Source organism: Pituophis catenifer, unplaced genomic scaffold (assembly GCF_029215685.1).
Source record: "Pituophis catenifer annectens isolate HBS135680 unplaced genomic scaffold, rPitCat1.0.hap2 SCAF_1, whole genome shotgun sequence".
Taxonomy (NCBI): Eukaryota; Metazoa; Chordata; class Lepidosauria; order Squamata; family Colubridae; genus Pituophis; species Pituophis catenifer.
In genome coordinates, this window is record NW_027256881.1 from 199,966,276 (window position 1) to 199,989,782 (window position 23,507).

General features: G+C 36.6%; 1 protein-coding gene across 5 annotated transcripts in view; it reads left to right on the plus strand.

Annotated features, from left to right (window-relative positions):
• Positions 1-20,169, plus strand: part of LOC139327204 (sodium channel protein type 2 subunit alpha-like) — a 55,195-nt gene extending 35,026 nt beyond the window's left edge. For 4 of the 5 annotated variants that reach the window (XM_070956928.1, XM_070956931.1, XM_070956930.1 and 1 more), the window contains 10 exons: positions 5,249-5,366; positions 7,235-7,389; positions 10,842-11,015; positions 12,309-12,431; positions 13,447-13,716; positions 14,808-14,861; positions 16,153-16,294; positions 18,091-18,191; positions 18,361-18,631; positions 18,998-20,169. In XM_070956928.1, the coding sequence (XP_070813029.1) occupies positions 5,249-5,366; positions 7,235-7,389; positions 10,842-11,015; positions 12,309-12,431; positions 13,447-13,716; positions 14,808-14,861; positions 16,153-16,294; positions 18,091-18,191; positions 18,361-18,631; positions 18,998-20,169 (2,580 nt within the window). Of the gene's footprint in view, positions 1-5,248; positions 5,367-7,234; positions 7,390-10,841; positions 11,016-12,308; positions 12,432-13,446; positions 13,717-14,807; positions 14,862-16,152; positions 16,295-18,086; positions 18,192-18,360; positions 18,632-18,997 lie in introns of all 5 variants that reach the window. The other variant, XM_070956929.1, reaches the window with a different exon arrangement.
• Positions 20,170-23,507: the final 3,338 nt, after the last annotated feature.

Sequence of the window (23,507 nt, forward strand, 5' to 3'; positions counted from 1 at the left end):
TGAATAAATTTTATACTTATTTTCCAAATCGTACAGCAAAAATAACCAATATTCCAAATCTCTCTAGTCTCCCACTCCATGTAAAACTTTATTAAATAAAAATCCTCTCTCTGTTTTTGCTTTTTGCCAGTACCTTTGCTTTTTTGTTTATTATTTTAAATTCTTAAATCTCTGCTTAAAATGTCTTAAATCCAAAGAAGATAAAGCTTACCAGGTTTCAAATTAAGCTCCCTGCTTTGAAGATCTCTAATATTCATAAAATGGCTAAATTGAACATTTCCAAATGTAACTAGAAAGTTCTGCTGACTTAGTGTCCTTATGAAAGGCTCCACCGCTGAAAAGATGTTTTCTCCCTCAGCTCCTAGTGCTCAAATCTGTGGGAGATACATATTTTATGATCCCCTAGAAAGAAGCTGCCATTCAGAGCACTCATGGTGATTTCTCTATCTCTTCTCCAGAGAGAAGAGTTCTTTAGTTCTTTAGTTCTTCACAGTAGTTGTCATCTCTACTCATTCGCACAGGTGTCTTCAGTCAGTCATGGCTCACACCAGAAGCCACAGCAAGCAATATTCATAATGTGTACTTTTTAAAAATTGAGTTTTTATTCACTTGCTATGTTTGCCCTGCTTTTCACAGTTTTTTTTTTTTGTTTGAATATTGTAGTAGAAACGTTTGAAGCCATGTTCAACACATTTACCGAAACAGAAACCAAATTTGTGTCTTCAACCCTGTTTCCTATCATTCTTACTTCTCACAGGACTTAAATCAAGCAGGATCAATCAAGAGTGCACCTCTGGTGCTTTTAAACAAGGCAGATCGTCATGTGTCATCTCTTTTGAACAGGTTGTCTTAGCAAATCTACATGTTCAATGTTGAATAAAACTCGACTGGCATGCATGTTAATAATCAGTTTACAATATCTGCCACTTTCATCCATTGCAAATGAATAGAAACATGTATGAATTGATCTAGTTTTTGAATCACGTGACTTGCATTACAGCATGATCAGTGCCCAATATTCACCATGTCTGACTATTGTTACATAGCATTTTAATGCATGGTCTATGGATCCACTTTATCTTGGATTATACATTTTTGGTAGGTCTTGGGTTTAATAGAAATTCTGATTTTTAATAAAATTATTGATTTTGTCCAGTGGTGTTCTCCATAGGAAGTAAAGTACTGAACAACCTAGTTGAATATTATAATGTTAAAATTATAATGTGATATTTAATTTTCTAGCATATTCAGTGGAGCTTTTTGCTAAATTTAATTTTTTTTTACTTAGCCTTAGAATAGAAAACAATAAATTACATACAGATTTTGATGGTATGAATTAAAGTTTTTGTCCATACGCCACTCAAGGTTGTGTTAAATTTATAACATGATTGCTACTTGTATAAATGAGTATGTCCTGCTGCCTTCTGGGAAAACAATTAGAACAGGTCTTTCTGTTAATATAAAACAGTATTAACTATACTATCAATGACTATAACTACAACTACAACTATTACTATAGGTACTAGGAGGAAAACCCATCCTGAAAAGTGTCTGAGGTAATTCCATCTTCAATCATAACTTGAGTGTTTTTATGCTGAGAGAAAAACACAAATTCTCTAAATTTTATTAGAATTCTGGGTGCATAACTCAGAATCTTTAGGTGGCCTGCTCAGGCATAGCCTCTAACAGCGCCCCAGCTTCATCTGGCCAATGTTATGGCATTACAGAGGTGCCACTCAACCACTTGTATTATTTCTATCATCCCTGTTGCCCTCCCTTTTCACTTTCCCCATACTTTCCTTTCTCCTTGCATTCCTGGCTTGCCTCCCCCACCCCCCTCAGTCCCCAATCCTCTGCCTTTCTCCACACTTCCCTTAGCAAGAAACTTGTGTAAAAAGTGGACAACACATTTTCACAGTTCTTGTTGAACCATTAAATTCTTCCTTCTCTTCTAACTCTTTATTTCTCCTTGCTGGCCTGATGAACTCCATTTCATAGTATTTACATGTTGAGAAATTGGATTTCTTGATTCCTGTGGGTTCAGGAAACAGACACAGTTCCTCACTATTATTACTCCCCAGAACGAAAACAGGCTTGGCTCCTGATCAAGCAGGGAGATTATTGCAATTGATGATCTTCTGGGGTTGATATAAATTGCCATAGTTGATCACAAATCTCTTCTATGTCTGATCCAGGGATGGAAGGTTCCAGGATGTATGTGCAGGGTATCATACTCAATTTAAATGGAGGAAGGCAGGGCCTAGTGAGAAGCTGACTCAGTGAATGATGAGGAAAAAAATAATATTACAGGGAAAGAAGAGCTGGGATGGGGAAAGGTTGAAAAGAGGGTGAAATGAGAACTTTATCACTCTGAAATGCTGTGGCACCATTCAGATCCATTCTCAAATGTTCTGCTGAAGAACTGAGCAAAGTGACTAAGGTTGAAGGAAAAAGAGGAAGGTGGGAGTAACTATTTATTAAACAACAATTAAAAACAATCTGAAATTATCTAGCAAGATATACATATCTAGCTACTTAAACATTTTCTATTATCTTTGTTTTATAATCCAGTTCAGAATCAATATGTCCACTCCAGTCAGTTGTAACATTTGGTGTAAGAAAAATGCCCATATTAGAAGGATGAAAGCAAAAACATTATAGCTCAGCCCACAGTAATAAGGAAAGTGATATATGTTTATTTTAACATAGACACAATTCTTATAGCCCTCTTGTTGTAAGTGCTTTGCAATTCTTATATTGCCTGTTTTTCCAATAACCAATAAATCATTTGTGTAACAGGCAAGAACTGAATACAAGTTTCTTCCCTCAGGCAGCTTATCTGCTCTTTGGTCATCTGAATGGAGAAGTTTCCATTTCCTCAGAAAGTAGCAGAAGATTAAATAATGTGCAGAGGAGGGATTGTTGTAATGAATCATTTGGGGTGGGGGGAAACTAGTGATGTTGACCAAGTTGGCCTCCCCATTGTCTCCTCACTTCTACGTACAAGCACCCATTTTGATTTTTTTGGAATCAACAATGCCATAAGAAACTTTTGCCTTGTTCAGACAACCAGCTGAGGCTTTCTCCAAGAGTTGGGAGGTTTCTGGTAGCATTCTTCCCCAGCCAAAGATGGGAGAAAATGTTCCTATGGCATCCTTTGTTCTGGCATTCAGTAATTAAGACAAGTGTTGGCCACAGTTCAGCGAACCCAAGGCCTATGCAGCCTTGTCAGCCTTGTGCAATAGAAGTTCCAACTCCAGTGGTTCTCATTAGGAGAGCGTATTTGAATATCTAGTCTGTAGTTTGTTTCTCACCCAGGTAATTATAGGAAAACAATTTCAAGGAAGAGCATGTAGCAGGATGATGCAGTGACTTTCTCTACCTTGTGAAATGTCAATGCGTGGGTTGGATAATGCAGCCCAGTGAAGCTATGGCAGATAAATAGTCATATGTTATAAATAAATATTTTGTTTTCATTCACTTTGTGCTCGTGGGCTTCCTTTAAAAAAGGAAGGGAACTGAATGAAAAACAAAATAAATTTATAAATGCATGTATTTTTATTTTAAAGGATAAAATAAAAATATATTTTTTTATTCTGTATCTTTTATTTTGTATCTTTCAAATTTAAAAAGGGAAAATTGGATTGCAAATATTGGTATGAATGATCCTATATGGTTTTAAATTATGCTTTCATTGTTCATTATATTCATCCAGCTGTGTCGCGTTGAACTCATTTCTGATGTTATACTTTATGGTAATAACATTGTAACAGATCAGAAAATACCATTACCAAAACTAATTTGCTTTATTTTGGAAGCTCATATATGTCGATTGTTTATCCAGTTTATATCAGTTCCCGTCCTTGCCCAGAATGCTACATTAAATCACATTTACATATGTGATGATGTTTTCAAGATTGGTAGATATCAAATCAATATAGTCACAATCTAATTTTTTTCCCCCAGGAACAATCTGGATATCTATATTTATATGTGTACCAAAATAACAAATAGTTTTAAAATGTGCCGAAATCAATACATTTGTGCTTCAGCAAGAAAGAATGCAAAACAGAGGCTATTGGAATGCAATTTATTTGTTATCTTTCACTGTAGTGATTTCAGTGTTGCCTTGACTATGTTGAAAAAAAAATGATATATCAACTGTGATACTTGTTCAGTATTTTAGCACTGTTTTTCCTAGCTCAACTTCAGTTAAACAAAATGTTTCCATGATAAGAAGTGGCAAACTGACCTTACAATATGTAAGTACACATATAGCAGACAGGACAGGACATTTTTATTACCAGCTTTGCTCAGGTGTCTGCACCATGCCATATATTAATCTGAAACATCCATCAGTTGTTATGAGCAGTTTGAGCCTTCAGCAGATAACAGGAGATATATATCAGGAAGAGCTGAATGTAAATCCAAACCAAAGACTGAGACATAACTGGTTTTTTTAAAAAAAGGGATTGTGACTGACAGAGTAACATTGATGCCAACGCTTTTTTAAAAGCAGTGAAGGCGGGAGGTGGGGTGGGGAATCTATCTTTGTGTCTAGTTGTTTTGGCATGCAGTGCCGTATAGCAATATCCTGAGGGGGATCAGTTGAAACAGATTATGTCCAGGATGTGAGGGGGTCTGTAGATATTTTCTCAGCCGTCTTTCTGGATCGTGCAGTATACAGATCCTCAATGGAAGGCAGGCTGGTTGCGATTGTTTTTTCTGCAGTCCTAACTATCCTTTGAAGTCTGTACCTATCCTGTTTGGTAGCTGTGCCAAACCAGACAGTTATTGAGGTACAATAATCAATGTCAATAATTCCTCTGAGTTGACGTAGGAAGAACATTCTTCATTGTGCCTTTTTAATGATGGTTCTAATGTTAGGTGTTCATTTCAAGTCCTTGGAGATAATAGAACCAAGAAATTTGAAGGACTCTAGTGTTGATACTGTGTTGCCTAATATTGTAAGTCAAATTTGCGGCCTGCGGGATGGATGTGTCATGCACTGGCCACGCCCATGCCCAGTTTAGCGAAGGGAGGAAAAGTCGTAATATGTCACGTGATGCCGCCGTGATGACGTGAGTTTGCGCCCCCCCCCCCGTTGTAAGAGGTGGTAGAACAGGAGAGCAGGTCGTCTTCAAGTTTGAAATCTGTTTATCCCTGAAAAGTATCACAATGCATGCCTAATTTCCATTCAGAATAAATATTGTTTTCTTTAAAATGCCTTGTGGGATCTTATTTGCAGAAAACAAGTCTATCCAGCTCCACTGAAGGTAGCACAATTATTTTCGCATCTGTGGCGGACAAAGAATCTGATGCTGCAGCAAAAGGCCCACCACAACCAAAACCTTGTTTTACTGATGGTATGTATCAAAGAGACCAACTTTATTGTGGTGATTGTGTGTATTCATTGTGAATTTATTTTGGGAAATTTGCAAATCATTGCCTTTTTCAGCCCTTGTGTTCAACCAAAACGTACTTTGTTAATCTGTATATGATACCACCAGGAATTTTTATCTGAATCTGCAGTTTGTAATTATCTTTGTACTGCTGTGCACCTTAATTTATCTTTGCTGGCTAGTTACCGAAAGGTTATGTTTTGTTTTGTTTTATTTTATTTTATTTATTTATTTATTTGTCAAGTGCGTATAAGATAACAGATATAAGTATAAACATGATTATGAATACAGGATAAGGATACAAATAAATGGGGACGGTAGAACAGGGATGGTAGGCACGTTGGTGTGCTTATGCGCACCCCTTACAGACCTCTTAGGAATGAGGTGAGGTCAACAATAGACAGTCTAAGGATAAAGTTATGGGGGTTTGGGGAAATAGCCACAGAGTCAAGTAGTGTAAGCGTCAAGTCATTTATTACGGAATTGATTTCTTGGCCTCTGAAGAAAAGAAAATGCAAGTTTATGAAAGACTCAGACTTCAGGCCCACTTGTGATGTGACTGACAGTAACTTTTGGAATTAGAAAATGAGAATTAGATTGTAGACGGTTTTTCACTTGCCAGAATACAGATAGTAAATTACTGTTTACAGACTGCAAAGGAAGAAGTTTCATTCATTTTCTTCGTGTGATTAAGCAGAATGCAAAAAATATTGTGGAGGTGTTTTAGTCAGTGAAAAAAAAAGTAAAGAAAATATGAAAAGTTGCCTTAGAAATATATTTAGTTACTGTTTGTTTAACCTGGATAAGGAAGAAATAACCAACCTCTGAAGAGTTGTAGTAGTAGTAGTAACAATGACAGTGTAAGTAGAGAGGCATGTTTCTAGAAACTAAAAGCACAATTGTCAAGGGTGGGGCTTAAATTGCTTAATGCAGTTTTAAGAAGCTGTAATAATAACTATAGCTGCTGCAGAGTCAAGCCTTTTATTTATAACCGCAAAGCTTACATCTTATATTTTACTGTATATATCTTTTTCCCTTCCTTTACATAGTAATGAACTTCTTATTACTCATTTCTTTGTCTTCTGGCCTTTTGCCAGCCTCAGTCTTCACACTGTTATTTCTAAAAATACATGCCATTTATCCTTCATAATTTGCAATCAATAATACAGTTGGAGTATGGGAAAAATGCAATATACCTGCAAATGGAAAAGTAAAACATATTCCAGGCAAAAAAAACAAACAAGTAGATTTTTATCTCACACACACACACACACACACACACACACAGAGTGACCATTTGGAAAGATTGCTTATTTCCCTGTGGATTTTTAAAGATTCCCCAGATATTTGGGAGAAATCCCAATCAGATTAGAAGAAACCTGAGTGAGCCAACCTTTCCAACTCTCCAAATTCAATGCCATGTATGTTGATGATATATTAACTGATTATCTATCATGAATGCTGAATTTAGTACTAGTAATTTATAAAATTTAACTGGATATGTGAATCTGAGATAAATGAGTCTAATGCTGATTTAATGCTGATTTGGCACACATACTCGGGACACTTCTGGGTTAAGGACAGTGTAGAAGGTGGCCCAGGAACCTGCAGTGGAAGTGGAATCTGAAATATCATCTTCTTCCCTTCTGTTTGCTAAGACTTTTGTTGAATTGGCATTTTGTCAATTAATAGAAACTCACACTTTCCATGTGCAAAACCCAGTTCTGGAAACAAAATGCAGGGGTTTTTATAAAGAGTTTGTGTTATCATAGATAATGGTTCTTTTTTGGGGGGCTGTTAAGTTTGTTTAATGCAAATATTCTGGTTTCTAGGCTGTGTACAGAAATTCAGATGTTGTCAGATCAATATAGAGTCTGGGAAAGGCAAATGCTGGTGGAACCTTCGCAAAACTTGCTTTAAGATAGTGGAACACAATTGGTTTGAAACCTTCATTGTCTTCATGATTCTTCTAAGCAGTGGTGCTTTGGTAAGTTGAATGTATTCCATATCCAACTGGAAACAAAACAGTTGTAGGTTGCTTGTGCTACAACAGGATTCCACATTACAGCCCATGCAAGTTCCATTGCGTGCGAAATTAAGTAAGTAGACTAATTGGAGGGACAGCCTTGATATTTATACAAATGAAATTGAGTACATGACCACTAAGGAGGAAAACAGTTATGGTGACCCCCTGGTTATGGGGAAAAGATATCTGGTATTATCAGATATAATTTGATGCTGACAGTCACTTCAGCATCAAATTGAAGCTTTAATTTATATAATAAGGGGACATGAAATCACATGATAGCTATACATGTTTCCAGATAGTCTTTTCTTGTAGCTTTTATTATTTCTCGTTTATTTTTGCTTTGCTTCATTTAGTAATCCGAATAATTATTTGTTAATAATAGTTGGCTGAGGTTAAATGTTTTCATCACAATTTTCTATCTTTTCTGTAGCATCTTCATAAGCTTTCAAAATTTCTCTAAGTCTCTAAGCTCCTATTTCTCTGTTGTTGAATAGATTATAAAGGATATGACAGAACTAGCCTTAATTCAAACAGATTCTATCTGTAAGCTCATTAAAATACTAATAAATATTTGAAAGATTGATAAATTCAAGGGAACTGGCTCTTAACACTGTTCAATTCTGAGAATATGAAATAGTTGTTAAAGTCCTGTGCTGTGGTACGTTGAACATAAAATGTCAGTTTGATATTTATGAGGATTTTGCAGTTTCATATGTATGGGATATAAGAATGCTTTATACGGGCTCAAAATCTACACAACCACCAGGTGGCAATGAAGAGCTTCAGAAAACTTTGGTTCTTTACCCACTGTCTCCCATCTCTTTGGATGTCTGCAACATGTATATAAAAGCCATTTACAATGTGGTCCGTTAAGTGCATATGATGGGCTGATCCAGGTAGAGCTCATTAATGAGCTTTACCTGGGGTGCCAAGCTAAGAGTCCTTAAGACAACAGCTCTAGTTCTTTGCTACTCGGCAGGTGAATACACCTGCCCAATCTTGTATAAATCAGCACATGCTGGGAAAGTAGAAGTTGCTCTGAATGATGCTAGCAGAATTATTACCAGATGTTTTAAACCTACCCCTTTAGATAAGAGCTACAAATTAGCTGGCATTGCCTTACCTGCTGTTCCACACTTGATTTTTTTTAAATAGAAATAGTGTGCAAAAGGAACCTCTTTGTCACTGATTGTTAAGATAGGTAGGGGAGAATGAGAAGAACGAGTTATTACATTAGAGGAGGTAAGAGACATGAAAAAGATCAGTCTGGACAGACAGATAGAGAAGGTAAATGGGAATAAAGGTGGGGAGGCCACAAAGAAACTGGGGAAAATAGATTTGTCCTGATGGCTTTAGATACAGGAAGATTATTATTATTATTATTATTATTATTATTATTATTATTATTATTATTATTATTATTAAATAAGGTACTTGGTCGATACCTAAGATGCTGGCAGCAACCCATATCAACCATCAGCACCAGTCAATAATATTTGTGATACATTTTTAAATGCTCAGTTGACTGAGTTTCATGTTTAATGAATAAAAATTTATAATAATAATGATAATGATAATAATAATGATGATAATAATAATCAGGTTGCACCTGCCAAGAAGAATAGGAGGCAGAGGGCTATTGCAAATCCATTAAACTGTAGAAAAAGAAAAACGAAGTTTGAATGACTATGTGAATCAAAGTACAGAAAAATTGCTGTAGGCTGTGAAAACGGAGAACATTATAAAAACAACAGGGAAAAAAAGGCATAATATAAGGAAAACAGGTGGATGACAGATTAAATGGATGGAAAACCAAAGTTTTGCATGGATAGCACTTGAAAAACATTGAAGGAAAATGTGATAACAACTTGACATGGGCATCGTTTAAGATGGGAACCATAAAGAAAGAAACTGAAAGTTTAATACTGGCTGTTCAAGAACTACAAACTAATGCCATGAAAGCGAAGATATAAAAAACCAATGACAATCCAAACTGCCGACTTTTGCAATGACAAAGTTTAAACTGTTTCACATTTAATATGTGAGTGCAACAAAATTGTGCAAACAGATTACAAAGCTAGACATGACCGAGTTGCTAAATTAATCCACTGGTCATTATGTAAAAAATACGACTTACCTGTATCCAAAAAATCATGAGAACATGAAGCGGAAAAAGTTGTCGAAAATGAGAAGATACAATTTATTGATAGCGCTGTATCAGGAAACGCCAGAATCGAAGAAAAAGAACTGGAAAAAATCATGAAATATCACAACCTGGCCATCAAAACTATGTAATTATGGATGAAACATGTGACAGTGATACCCATTGTCATTGGAGTACTTGGTATCATGTCCAAGAATTTTACAAAACACATCAAGAAATTGCAGCTTCCTGCAATAACACCAGCAGAACTGCAAAAAACTGTACTACTCAGAACATCGTACATCTTAAGAAGATACTTGGTTGATACCTAGGATGCTGACAGCAATCTGTATCAACCATTAGCACCAGTCAATTATATTTGTGATACATTTTTTAATGTTCAGTTGACTGGGTTTTATGTTTAATGAATAACAATAGTAATAGTAACAGAGTTGGAAGGGACCTTGGAGGTCTTCTAGTCCAACCTCCTGCTCAGGCAGGAAACCCTATACCATTTCAGACAAATGGTTGTCCAATCTCTTCTTAAAAACTTCCAGTGTTGGAGAATTCATAACTTCTCGAGGCAAGTTGTTCCACTGGTTAATTGATCTAACTCTCAGGAAATTTCTTCTTAGTTCTAGATTGCTTCTCTCCTTGATTAGTTTCCATCCATTGCTTCTTGTCCTGCCCTCAGGTCAGGGGTGAAATCCAGCAGGTTCTGACAGGTTCTGGAGAACTGGTAGCGGAAATTTTGAGCAGTTCAGAGAACCGGTAGCAGAAATTTTGAGTACCACCTCTGGCTGGCCCCAGAGTGGGGGGGGAATGGAGATTTTGCAATATTCTTCCCCCAGGAGTGGGGTGGGAATGGGGATTTTGCAGTATCCTTCCCCTGCCATGCCCACCAAGTCAGGCCCACAGAACCGGTAGTAAAAAAATTTGGATTTCACCACTGCCTCAGGTGCTTTGGAGAATAACCACCAAATGAATGTGGTGGTTCATAAGTAGGGCCTATGAAGTAGTACTAAACATTGTGGTGTTTAACAAAGCAGCAGAAAGAATCCTGACCGAATAACAAAATACAACTATCCAAAATATAATTGTGATAGAAATCAATGCAAAACAAATCTTTGAAATATGGAGTACAATGGGTGGGCGGTATTTTCTTTTCTATTTTCCTTCCTTTCCTTTCCTTCTTATTTTTTTTTCCTTTTCTGTCTTTAATCTTTTACCTTTATGACCTTACTTGTAGTAGTATTTTAATCCATAGGCTTTCGAAGACATATACATTGAGCAGCGCAAGACTATCAAGATCGTACTGGAATACGCAGACAAGGTCTTCACCTACATCTTTATTTTAGAAATGCTTCTAAAGTGGGTGGCTTATGGCTTTCAAGCCTATTTCACCAATGCCTGGTGCTGGCTGGATTTCATGATTGTAGATGTAAGTCCGGATTCCATTTACTTACCTTCATGCCTTAGTCTGAACCTAACAATGCAGCAAGTGATTGTATGTGACACCAGAGCAATCACAGGGGCATCCATTAGTCTCCATAATCTAAACTTGTTAATAATATTAATAGTTTTATTTTAAAAGAAATTCTTTATGTCAGATTGTCATATTTGGCACGAGTGTTGTATTCTCACATAGCAACTCCTAATATTTTCTGTCTTTGTGGGGGGCGGGGGATGCTTTGAGTCAGTGTTGGCTCCTGGTGATTGCCTGAACAAATCCCTGCAGTTTTCTTCACCTGATTTTTGAAGTAGTTTTGCCCTTGCCTCTTCCCCAGGGCTGTGAGAATGAATAATCTTAAATTTGGGTGTCATTGTTCATTTTATTATTATATTGATTTTTTGGTTTTGGTTTTGGATATAAACATTTCATACCGCCTGGCCACTGGAGATAAAGCTGACTCTTTAGAGCAGGGGTGTCAAACTCAAGGCCGAGGGGGCCAGATCCGGCCTGAGGGGTGCTTATATCTGGCCTGTGGGGCCACCCTGGAAACAGCGGACTGGCTAGCAGTGCCTCTGCCAGTGAAAACGGAGCTTGGGAGGACTGCACGTGGTCCTCCCGAGCTCTGTTTTTGCTGGCAGAGGGTTGCAGGAGGCCGTCGCAGCTGAAAATGGAGCTCAGGAGCCCGTTTTCTCTGGCAGAGCGCTCAGACCACCACAGGCTCCCCCAACATGAGTGATGTTGAACTGGCCACGCCCACCCTAGCCATGCCCACTCTGGCCCCCCAAAGTCAAACACAACCTTGATGCAGCTCTCAATGAAATTGAGTTTGACACCCCTACTTTAGAGGTAAAGGTTCCCCTGTCTAGTCGTATCTGACTCTAGGGCCCAATGCTCATCTCCATGTCTTGGCCAAGGGAGCCAGCATTGTCCGAAGACATTTTCCGTGGTCATGTGGCCAAGATGGCTATATGCCAAAGGCACACATTACAATGAATGTGTAAAAACAGGCTAGTCTAGAACAGTTAACGCAATAACTTTGCTTTAAAAAAATGCAGTTCTATTGGTATGCTGCCTTGAATTCCACCAGGGTGAAAAGCAGACACTAAAAATATAGGTTAAATATCTAAACCATTCAATTCAGATGCTTTAATCTGGTAATCCATCTGATCATTTAAGTCTTTTTTGTTAATTACATTTTTAAACAGGATACTTCCCTCCTTCCCCCCAGCAATTATTCAGTGACATGATTTTGATCTCCTAGTGCTTCTTGTTTTTGAACAGGTTTCCTTAGTCAGTTTAATTGCCAACGCCTTGGACTATTCGGAACTTGGCCCTATTAAATCGCTTCGCACTCTGAGAGCTTTGAGACCTTTAAGGGCCTTATCCCGCTTCGAAGGAATGAGGGTAAGTAAGACCAAAGTTATTGGTAACGAGCTGTTCCATAGATGCCGATTCATTGGCGATTTCGGTAGAGTAATTTGTTGGGTGAAGTTATCCGCTGCTTGGCTTTTCCACTATTAGAAACATTCCCTATAACAAGGATAAAGATTTGCAGAGAAGATTATCACAGCCACAGTCATTCTGGCGAATAGTTTTTACAGCCAAGTGCATTGTTCTTTTAATGCTATCCTTAGAACAATTTGAGAAACACACGATGCAAAATTGCAACATAAGGCGACGTAAATTAATCCCAGAACAGATTGCATCGCTTTGTTTATTGCCAAACAAGCTGTAATTTAAAAAGCAAAAAAACCCAAAAACCCTGTATAAAAATGAGTACTTCCCAGACTTATTCAAATTAAAAATAAGTTTGCTGTCTCACAGTGCAAATCCCACCATTCCTTCTGTATGTATCAGGATGTCAGGCTGAGTATTTCATTATTCCACCATTGCTCCTTTGCCCTACCAATGCATTTGCCTCAGATGAATTCCTCTTCCACTGCAAAACTTGCATACTTTCTTGACAAATCAGTCCAAAGATATCAAATAGAATCATTATAAATTGTCAATCCCCAAAATTCCTGAGGTTCTTTTTTTTAAAAAAAATTCTACCCTATAAACTAATTGTGGAAACATAATATTTAAAAATTTTCTGTTCTATATTCCTGAGATTTTCTTTCGTGCTACTGACGGAGAAGAAGAATTCTTACTAGCTGCTGCTTTTTGGTGGGCCATATCAGCATGTTTGTTATGTGAATGTTGCCTGGTGAATTGTCTATGATTAGTTTTATATATTTACACTTCAGGCAATTTCTGCTTCATTGCTCTTTTTCTTGTTATCTTTTTTGCAAACCTAGAATAATATGTTCATCTGAGTCGACTTCGTATTGGGACAAATGTATTTCATCTTTCAGGTGCCGTAAGACTGTTTGATGTAGACCTACAATTTTTTGCACAATTTTTGTTCCCCTCTCTTCAGGTGGTGGTCAATGCCCTGATAGGAGCCATACCCTCAATTATGAATGTGCTTCTTGTTTGTCTTATATTCTGGCTAATTTTCAGCATCATGGGTGTAAACCTGTTTGCTGGTACATTCTTTGAATGTGTTAATAAAACAGATGGAGTAAGGATTTCTCATTTAATCGTTCCATTTAAAAATGTCTGCGAGACTTTAGACTATGCCAGATGGAAAAATGTTAAAGTCAACTTTGACAACGTTGGAGCTGGATATCTCTCTCTTCTTCAAGTTGTAAGTAACTATGAGTAAGATACTACCATGTTTCCCCCAAAATAAGACCCTGTCTTGCCTTTTTGCTGTCAGAGGCCTTCAGGAACTTCTGCAGTTGGCAAGGCCAGCAAGGCTTTCCTGAAGGCCTCTGAAGCCGATAACAGATCTCCAGATCGATCCGGAGCTCTGTTATCGGCTGCAGAGGCCTTCAGGAAAGCCTTGCCAGCTGCAGAAGAAATGGGCCGGCAAGGCAGGTGTCGGGGTGTGCGAGGCCTGGCTGCAACTGTCCGAAGGTAAGTAGTAGGGCAGCTCTCCACCACCTCATCTCCACCCTAGCTTAATTTTTACCCATGCACCCTGGAGTGGGTGGGATCTTAATTAGGGCTTATTTTGGGAGTAAGGTTTATATTGGGCACATGTGTAAAAATCAATAGGAGTAAGTCGTATTTTCGGGGAAACACGGTAGTAATAATTTTCCTTCTATACTATGTAGTTTATGGTTTCATAGGAAAAATAGAAACAAGTGAAGCCATTAGCCAAATCCTATCAATCCACATCCCTATTTTCAAGCAAGCAATATTTAGCATGTAGGAACACATGTATCAACAGAGCATTTTCTTTGGAAGAGTTCTTGCTGTATCTTCACCATTTTTGTCAAATGAAAGCCACTGGACGGATCCAGATCAGTACATTCAGTGACTTGTGTAAAATAGTTACGACTCACCGTTTCAGTTTTATGCTTTGCTTCAATGTCATTCTTTTTTAAGAAGGAAACATGTGAAAAGAAGAATTGGTTGTTAAAAATAAGGATAGTGAAGAACTATATGTAAAGCCCATCCAGGCAATGCTAAGTACATTAGCATTTGCGTTAGTCACTATTGCTGGCCATCTTATGCAGGTATCCTATGCTAAATTATAAAACTGCAGAACATTTACTTGGCCATTAAAATTAGTTCAGGGTCATTTGTAGACTAGCACAGTTCTTTATTCTGAAGCTTTTTATTTAATTCCAAATAGAGGTTTTCAACCTCAATTGAAGTGTAGGTTGCGTCCATAGTTCTGTTAATGGAACAGCATCTGTTATATAACAACACTGACACTTTTTTTAATAGGCTACCTTTAAAGGATGGATGGAAATAATGTATGCTGCTGTTGATTCAACAGGAGTAAGTATAGAATGACAAATCTACATGTGTTCATGATAAGTAGATTTTGCTTTGCTTTCAGATTATATAAAGACACTTGACTGAATGAACGTTACTGCTTTCAGTTAGATTCATTCAGTGGCCAGTTGCTTTGGACATCTTTCTTGTCTGTCAAAGTTTTGATCTCTAGATATCAGAAGATAATCTGGAGTTTAAAAGGCTTTTTCATTAGGATCAAACAGCAGAAATTTGACTTTTAATCCTGGGTTATGAATTAGGAGGAGCGCCATCTCCTTAATTTTGCCTCCTTGACTTTCTTTTTTTTTCTTTGCTTCTCTCTTTTGGTAAGAATAATAGGACCTTCAGAGCAATTATTTGTCAGATACCTAGACCTGTGTAGAAGAATATTGCTTTTCTCCAAATCTTTTCCTCTCCATGTTGGGGAGAGCCCCACTAATAGCCAAGAATACTGAGACAAGATCATCTTCCATTACTCTTTGCCAAGAGAGTGTTGAGTAATAGTCGTTCATCTCCCTCACTTCTCTTGGCAGTTATAACAACACTGAGAAAGCATATAGTACATGTGCTGAACTTTTCTTCACTGACAGAGCAGCCATTTTGTTTTCTTCAGAACTGCTTGGGACTTAGTTTGACCATCTTCCAATTCATCTGGAATGAATTCTCAGACTTCTTCTCTCCAGTATTTACTATCGAAGAGAATAACATTATGGAAGCTAATACCAGATTCTTCCATTATTGCACCAGTGCACCCCACACTGCTCCATTTATAGACTGTCCAATGATAATATAGAATTATGTTCAGAAGGATCCTAACTGGACCTCTTTCGGCATTGGTTTGCTGCTTCTAATGTCATCCAAAGTATTTTCCTCACAGACCACCTGGGAAATTAATGAAGAAAATGGATTTCAAGCTATAACCATATATTCTGTAGAGAGAGAGTTTGGTCTAGCAATTAAGGCACCAGCCTAGAAATCCAGAGACCAGAAGTTCTAGTCCCACCTTAGACATGAAAGCCGTCTGACTGACTTTGGGTCAGTCATTCTACCTTAGTCAACGACTGTGACAAACTGGTCAGTCCATTCCAATGGATCAAGACTCGGTTGATCCAAAACAAGTGGACCCTGCAGGTATAAGAAAATGCTAGGAAGGAAAAAAAATGATAAATTCTGTACATTATTTCATTGTTCTTTTATGAATATGGTGATATTCATCAAATATTTAGCGTACAAATTCTTCGTCATTTCTGAAAGCTGATTGGATAATATTTTTCCATGCCTCCTTATTTTATAGATAGAAAAGCAACCCCAGTATGAGCATAACCTGTATATGTATCTTTACTTTGTCGGCTTCATTATATTTGGTTCATTCTTCACTTTGAATCTGTTCATTGGCGTCATCATTGATAATTTCAACCAACAGAAAAAGAAGATAAGTATTCATTAACATCTGTTAACATTTTTATTGGCTGTGTTTTTATAATGGATGATTTTAATGTTTTTTTTAGGTTGCAAGCCACCCACAGCCATTGGATACAAGATGGGTGGCAAATAATTTTCATAAATAAATAAAATTTAAACAATTAGTTTTCACTTCAAAATACTCATTGTTATAATTAAATAGCTAGAATGTCATTTTAGTGGTTTTACTGAATGAGCTTACTGATAATTAGTTCTCAATATAATTATGCTTCATTCAAATTAGTAACTATATATTACATTTTAGTAACTGCTACACATAAATGTTTGTGCAAATATTGTAGCAGTAGGCTCACTCAGTCCTACAACATTAAGAAGGCTGTCTACAATTGACGTGGTTGTTATAATGGAAGAATAATATCTCATAGATATTTGTGGATATTATTTTTCTTTCATAGCTAGCATTTTAGAATGTTAAATGGCAAAAATTCAATATTCTAGTGATCTTTTCAGTAAGTATTTGAAATGAAATAAAAAAAATGTTTTCCATTTTATGTTGTTGCATAAAAAATAGGGGACAAGCACTTTTCAAGATTTTTAGAGAGGTTCTTTTCTCTCCCTTGTCCTTTTATATGCAGCCCATTAAATGATTTAAAAAGTCGAGTCTTTGACTACTACTTTTAAAATATTTATTTTTAAAAATTCTTAATTCTATTTTAGAATATAGCCATTTTATCCAACAAAATAAGAACACTTATTTTATACAAAAACCTCACCTGAAAGTTGTTATACAATAGTAGCTTAATATAAACCTCAACTATACCATAACAAATTAAGATAGGTCACTCTTAATCCCAATATTAATGTTGCCTGCTACACAGCAGCTAAATCCTAATGCTTTCATCAATGCATTCAACTCCTTTAGCAGTTGGCATGGCCAGCAAATACTTCAATAACATGTTAGATTTTTGGCCCTAAGATAATTACTTTCTGTAGATATATACAGCTAGTCTGTGACTTACAACAGTTTATTAAGTGACCATTTGAAGTTACAACAGTACTGAAAAAAGAGACGTATGACAATTTTTCACTTACAACTGTTGCAGCATCCTTATGGTCACATGATCAAAATTCAGATCCTTGGCAACTTACTAGTATCTATGACAATTGCAGTGTCCCAAGGTCATGTGATCACCTCTTACGATCTTCTGACAAGCTTGGTCAATGGGAAAGCCAGATTCACATAATAACCATGTTACTAACTAACCATCGCAATGATTCGCTTATCAACCATGTCAAGAAATGTCGTAAAATGGAGCAAAACCCACTTAACAAATGTCTCACCAACAGAAATGTTGGGCTCAGTTATGGTTGTAAGTCGAGGACTACCTGTACATTTAATTATTTGTGCCATTTCAATTCCATTACATCAGTTTGGAAACATTTTGGAACTCATTGCTATCTATCCCTTATTATTCTATCTATCCTGAATAATATAGCATTAAAATACATTTCGCCCCTTCTATGTTCTATCTTATCTCCAGAACATTTCATGAAAACATAACCATTAGTTGCAATAGAAATTCTTGAAAAAATTCCACTGTTCTGCATTCCTTCATTTTGAGAATCTTTCATAATTTTGTTTTGCTGGTTAGTAGAATTTTATGGGAAGAACTTCTCTTCTTATCCTGTGACCACTCAGTTTATTAAGGAAACCACCAATTTCTTAAAAAAACATTTTTAAACTACCATGTAAAGCTTTGTCCTTGTGAGGTAAATGGTTATAATCATTTTGTTTTACTTCTTTACTTAGGAGGGCAAGATATTTTTATGACAGAAGAACAGAAAAAATATTATAATGCCATGAAAAAATTGGGATCAAAAAAACCACAGAAACCTATACCCAGGCCTTCAGTAAGAATGCTTGTTATTTATTTAACTGCGTAAAACAGATAGAAGTAAAAATACTTTGTTTTATAGAATTTAAAAATGTATCCTTTTATCAAAAACTGAAAAAATAACTGTAAAACGATTTCCAATCCTTCGGGAAATAATAACAAATTGTTTTTCTTTTCTTTTTTAGAATAAAATACAAGGCTTCGTTTTTGATTTTGTAACCAAACAAGCCTTTGACATCGGCATCATGATTCTTATCTGCCTTAACATGGTTACCATGATGGTGGAAACAGCTGACCAGGATCCTTCTGTAGAAGAGATTTTATATTGGATTAATTTGATTTTCATTGTCATTTTTACTGGGGAGTGTCTCCTGAAATTGATTGCTCTCCGTTACTATTATTTCACTATTGGCTGGAATATATTTGATTTTGTGGTTGTCATATTCTCCATTGTAGGTAAGAAACTTTTGAAGTAAAATCAGATTAAATTGTGCTATGCATAAATTTTTTTTGCTTTCTGACAGCTCTCCCATCTTTACTAAAAAAAAAAAAAAAAGATGCATTTATGTGCACAGGATACACTGACTTAGTGTTCTATTCCTGTTTTCTCAGTCATATCACTTAGAAAAGGGGGATGGAGCCAATTTCAGATAAAAGAAACCACAAGGATGTTATTTCATCCTGATTTAAAATTACAATAATATTCACTCCTGGTTTAAAGTTACAATAATATACAATAAATGTATGAAAATATAACTATACAATTTTAACTCGTAGTGAGGTTTGTTTTTGTTTGTTTGTTTGTTTGTTTGTTTTGTTTAGGTATGTGCCTGTCACAGATCATTGAGAAATTCTTTGTATCCCCCACTTTGTTTCGAGTGGTCCGACTTGCCAGGATAGGTCGAGTCCTGCGTCTAATCAAGGGGGCAAAAGGGATCCGCACTCTGCTTTTTGCCTTGATGATGTCTCTCCCTGCCTTGTTTAATATTGGTCTCCTCCTTTTCCTGGTCATGTTCATCTACGCCATATTTGGAATGTCCCAATTTGCCTACGTTAAAAAGGAATCTGGGATTGACGACATGTTCAATTTTGAAACTTTTCCTAACAGTATGATCTGCCTTTTCCAAATAACCACATCCGGTGGTTGGAATTATCTGCTGTTTCCCATTCTCAACAAGGAGCCAGACTGTGACCCTAAAAAAGTTCATCCGGGAAGCTCAGTTGAAGGAGATTGTGGCAATCCTTCGGTTGGGATTTTCTTCTTTGTCAGCTACATTATCATCTCGTTTTTAGTTGTAGTCAATATGTACATTGCTGTCATTTTGGAGAACTTCAGTGTGGCTACCGAAGAAAGTGCTGAACCGCTAGGGGAAGATGATTTTGAGATGTTCTACGAGGTCTGGGAAAAATTTGATCCAGGTGCAACACAGTTTATAGAGTACAGCAAGCTCTTTGATTTTGCTGCCTCGCTAGAGCCCCCTCTGCTAATACCAAAACCAAACAAAGTTCAGCTAATTGCAATGGACCTGCCCATTGTGAGTGGCGACAGGATTCACTGTCTTGATATCTTATTTGCCTTTACAAAGCGTGTTTTGGGTGAAAGCGATGAAATGGACGCCCTCCGTGTGCAAATGGAAGACCGGTTTATGGCTGCCAATCCCTCAAAAGTCTCCTATGAACCAATTACAACCACCCTGAAAAGGAAACTTGAGGAGCAATCGGCTAAGGTTATTCAGAGAGCCTTTAGGCATCATCGCCTGAGGAAACCAGTGTTCAATACGTCATACTTATACAGGGATGGGGATGTTTTTCCTCCCAAAACAGAAATGGCTTTTGATAAATTAAGTTTGAGCTTAACTCTGGAAAAGATAGAAAGAAGCTCCTCCACAACGTCACCTCCTTCCTATGATAGTGTAACAAAACCAGACAAATATGAACAAGAAAAGTCAGAAAAAGAAGAAAAAGGTAAAGATGACAAGGATTATAGAAAGTAACCCTGAAGCAGGCCTATCATTCTATCTACACCAAATTGTTTACAGCAGCAGAAAGGTAATACTGATACCAACAGGAATTATGCTGAAAGCTTATGCCAAACTGACCATTTCTACTATATCATCGTAATATATTCATGCATCCAAGGTACTTGTAATTTTATCGTTGACTGCATAGTATGGTAACAGACTTATGAGGACAAGAACAATTCTTCTTACCAGCTTGCACAGATGAAGAGGACTCACAAAATTACTATAGGCTGCCAGAATGCATTAGCACTTGTGTGTGTGTGTGTGGTGTGTGTGTTAATAACAACAACCAAAAATTATTCCCTTGCTGCAGTAATTGTATCCAGTGTGTAGGTCTCAATTGCCATTTACGTCATGTTTGACAAAATTGTTAGTGCAGTTGTATTTCTGTTCATAAATTATTGTTTGTGATTATGTCCAGCAACAGAATTGATTTTTCATATATATTTAACTTTATTACTTATAATAATGATAGGATCATTGGGGAATTTAACCATTGTAGGCTTAAAACTCTTGTCAGACATTTGTAGGCTTGTCCAAAGTTTATCTGCAAGATCCTTCAGATCCTGGAAAAAAATATTGTCCAACTTAAGTTTACTAAAAGCTGAGCCTACCAGAAAACAAATGACGGGAATCAAAATAAGAGACTTGATGTCCAGTTAAAATTCAGTGAAAAGCTTAAGAGAATTGTAAGCAACTAGAAGTTCAGATCTTGAACTCATGTGATTGGAAAGAGCTAGAAGTAGGCAAGATGGAAGCCCAGCTAGGAGGTGAAGGGTACGGACAGTGAATGGTTGGCCACCTGGAATGGAGGCACATACCTCCCTTGAAAAGAATAGGGCATTTCCACAGTGGATAGTTTGTGATGTGATTCTTTCAGGTAGCAGAATTTCAGATCTCTGGCGAGAACATACTCAGCATTATCCATGAAGATGGATGAGGTTTCTTTGGCTATTGAGCTTTATTTTGTACAGGCTGAGAGGGGCTGTTGGGCACAATAGCACATGTGTGTTGCTTCCTGCCATAGGTAGCGACAGAAGTTCTTCCCCCATTACTGCAAAGTCAGCCAGCAGCTTGAACTACTAATCTTCTTTATTGGCTGTTGCTGGTTCCAGGCTTTATTTGCAGTTTATCACTGCTCAAGCCATTGGCTGTTTGAATTTGGCTGAAATCTGCTCACCTTTAAAGAGACAGGTAGGTGCTTTAAGAATATAGGCTGGTGTCTGGCATAACTCAAGTGCTAAATGGAACTTTGTGGGATTTTCTTTCCCAAAACAATCTGAATTAGCTGCTACATGGACTCCCATCAATTCTGACTATTTTTTATTTTTATAGTTTCTCACGTTTGGGCAATTCTTCTAGCTCCTCAACTTCCACAGGTTTTAGTTTTCCGTTTGTCTGTACACATACAAATGTTCCTATTGTAGAAGAGGAATGTGTTCCAAGGTGATACTTCTTTAGAGGAAAAAGTCTTGAATCCTGTGAGATATGGTACATAAGAATGCAAAAGCTGAAAGGATTTTATGTTCTCATATGTATTCTCCTGTAACTACTTCTACAGAGAAAAAGATAACTATTAAAAATAATCAAAAATAAAATGTACATATTCTAAAATTAAGTACTATAGCATACAGTGTATACACTGCATTTGATGGTAAGACTAGCTCTTACCATTCATATATGGGTTCACTGATTTGATTGATTGGTTGACCATCGGAAAACACATATTTTCAATGGTTTTAGGAATAATTTTATGTTGGGGGTCACCACAACATGAGGAACTGTATTAAAGGGTCGTGGTATTAGGAAGATTGAGAACCACTGCTCTAGCACATTAGTTATCCATTGAATTTATTTGGCCAGTTAGTATACTAGTATTTTCACACATGTACAGATAACAGATGCTCTACTTCCTAGCTCACGCATGATGGAAAAGTAAACAACAAGAAGTCATAACTTGTCCAAATTTCAGGGTTACACAAGTTTGTAACTTTTACCTATTCATGTTGTATCATACAAGATAACTTTATCATACAAGATAAAGTTTCTATACAGCTATGTGTAGGTAAACTGAACCAAATAACATGATGACTTTTCTTTTTATTGTAAATGTCCGTATCTGAATTAGTATATTTCACAATTTGTTTGCTAAACATGATTGTTTGTTTATGTGGGTCATAATTGTTTTTACTGGTTTTTGTTTTAATTTATGTTTAAACCATCCAGAATCTTCTGGAGTGGGCAGCTATAGCAATCTAATAAATTAAGTGAAATAAGCCAAAATAATTATACAGTTGGCTTATTTAAATACACCATTTCTTTTTTCTTCCAAACTAGCTCTAGAATGATTGGATATGAACTTTGAGCCTAGCCTAGCTCTCAAAAGATTATTGAATCATCATCATCACTATTTGAACGAGAATTGTTCAAACACATCTAGAGCTGCAAAGGTTCTAGATTAGCTTCTTACATATTTTATAGATTGAAAATGTCCACTCGATAAAGTGTGCTTATGTTGTGTCTAGAAAAAGTGCAGATGTCAGGTGCTGCCTTAGGAAAAGAATCCCACATAACTTTCTCACAAGGAGAAAGGAAGATTCTTCCCATTAAGCTTTTGAAAAATGAGCAAGATTTTTAGAAATTACTGTTTAACCTCTCTGCAGTTGTTGAATGCTCATTACTGTAATTGAATGAAGACTTTCTTAAAAAAAAAAAAACAATAGTTGATAGCTTTTCCTATACTCTTTTTACTTTCAGATAAGAGCTTTCTCACCTTACGTACCTTATAGGGGAAACAGAGAAATCCTAAATTAACTGAACATGCCATTCTTGGAAATGGGGCTGATGTGTATAATTTAGTAAAGTTACTAGATTAGAGTGATTTGGATTTTATCGGCAGGATCTAGATCTGTTGGTGCAGAATACCTTTGTTGCCTCTGATTCATCTTTTTTTGTAGTTGTCAGACCGGGGAAATCATGTGTCTGAAGCTGAAAGAAACTAGTTGAAGAGATATTCTTCTATTTATATTTGATGCTGCATATAACCACTGTACAATTTTTACTACTTGATTATCCTATGACATGAAACATTACTGTACTAACAAGATGTACTATGAACATGGTAATTGGTTTAAAATATAAATATATAAAACTTTTTATAAAAGCATATTTTATATTATTTTTAAATCACTTTGATTTATCAGCTTGCAGTTGATATATGCTTGCTTTATTTATTTGAACCGGTATTTTATAATACATTTTAACACACCAATGGGGGTGGTGGACAATCAGGTTGTTATTGCTATGTTTTG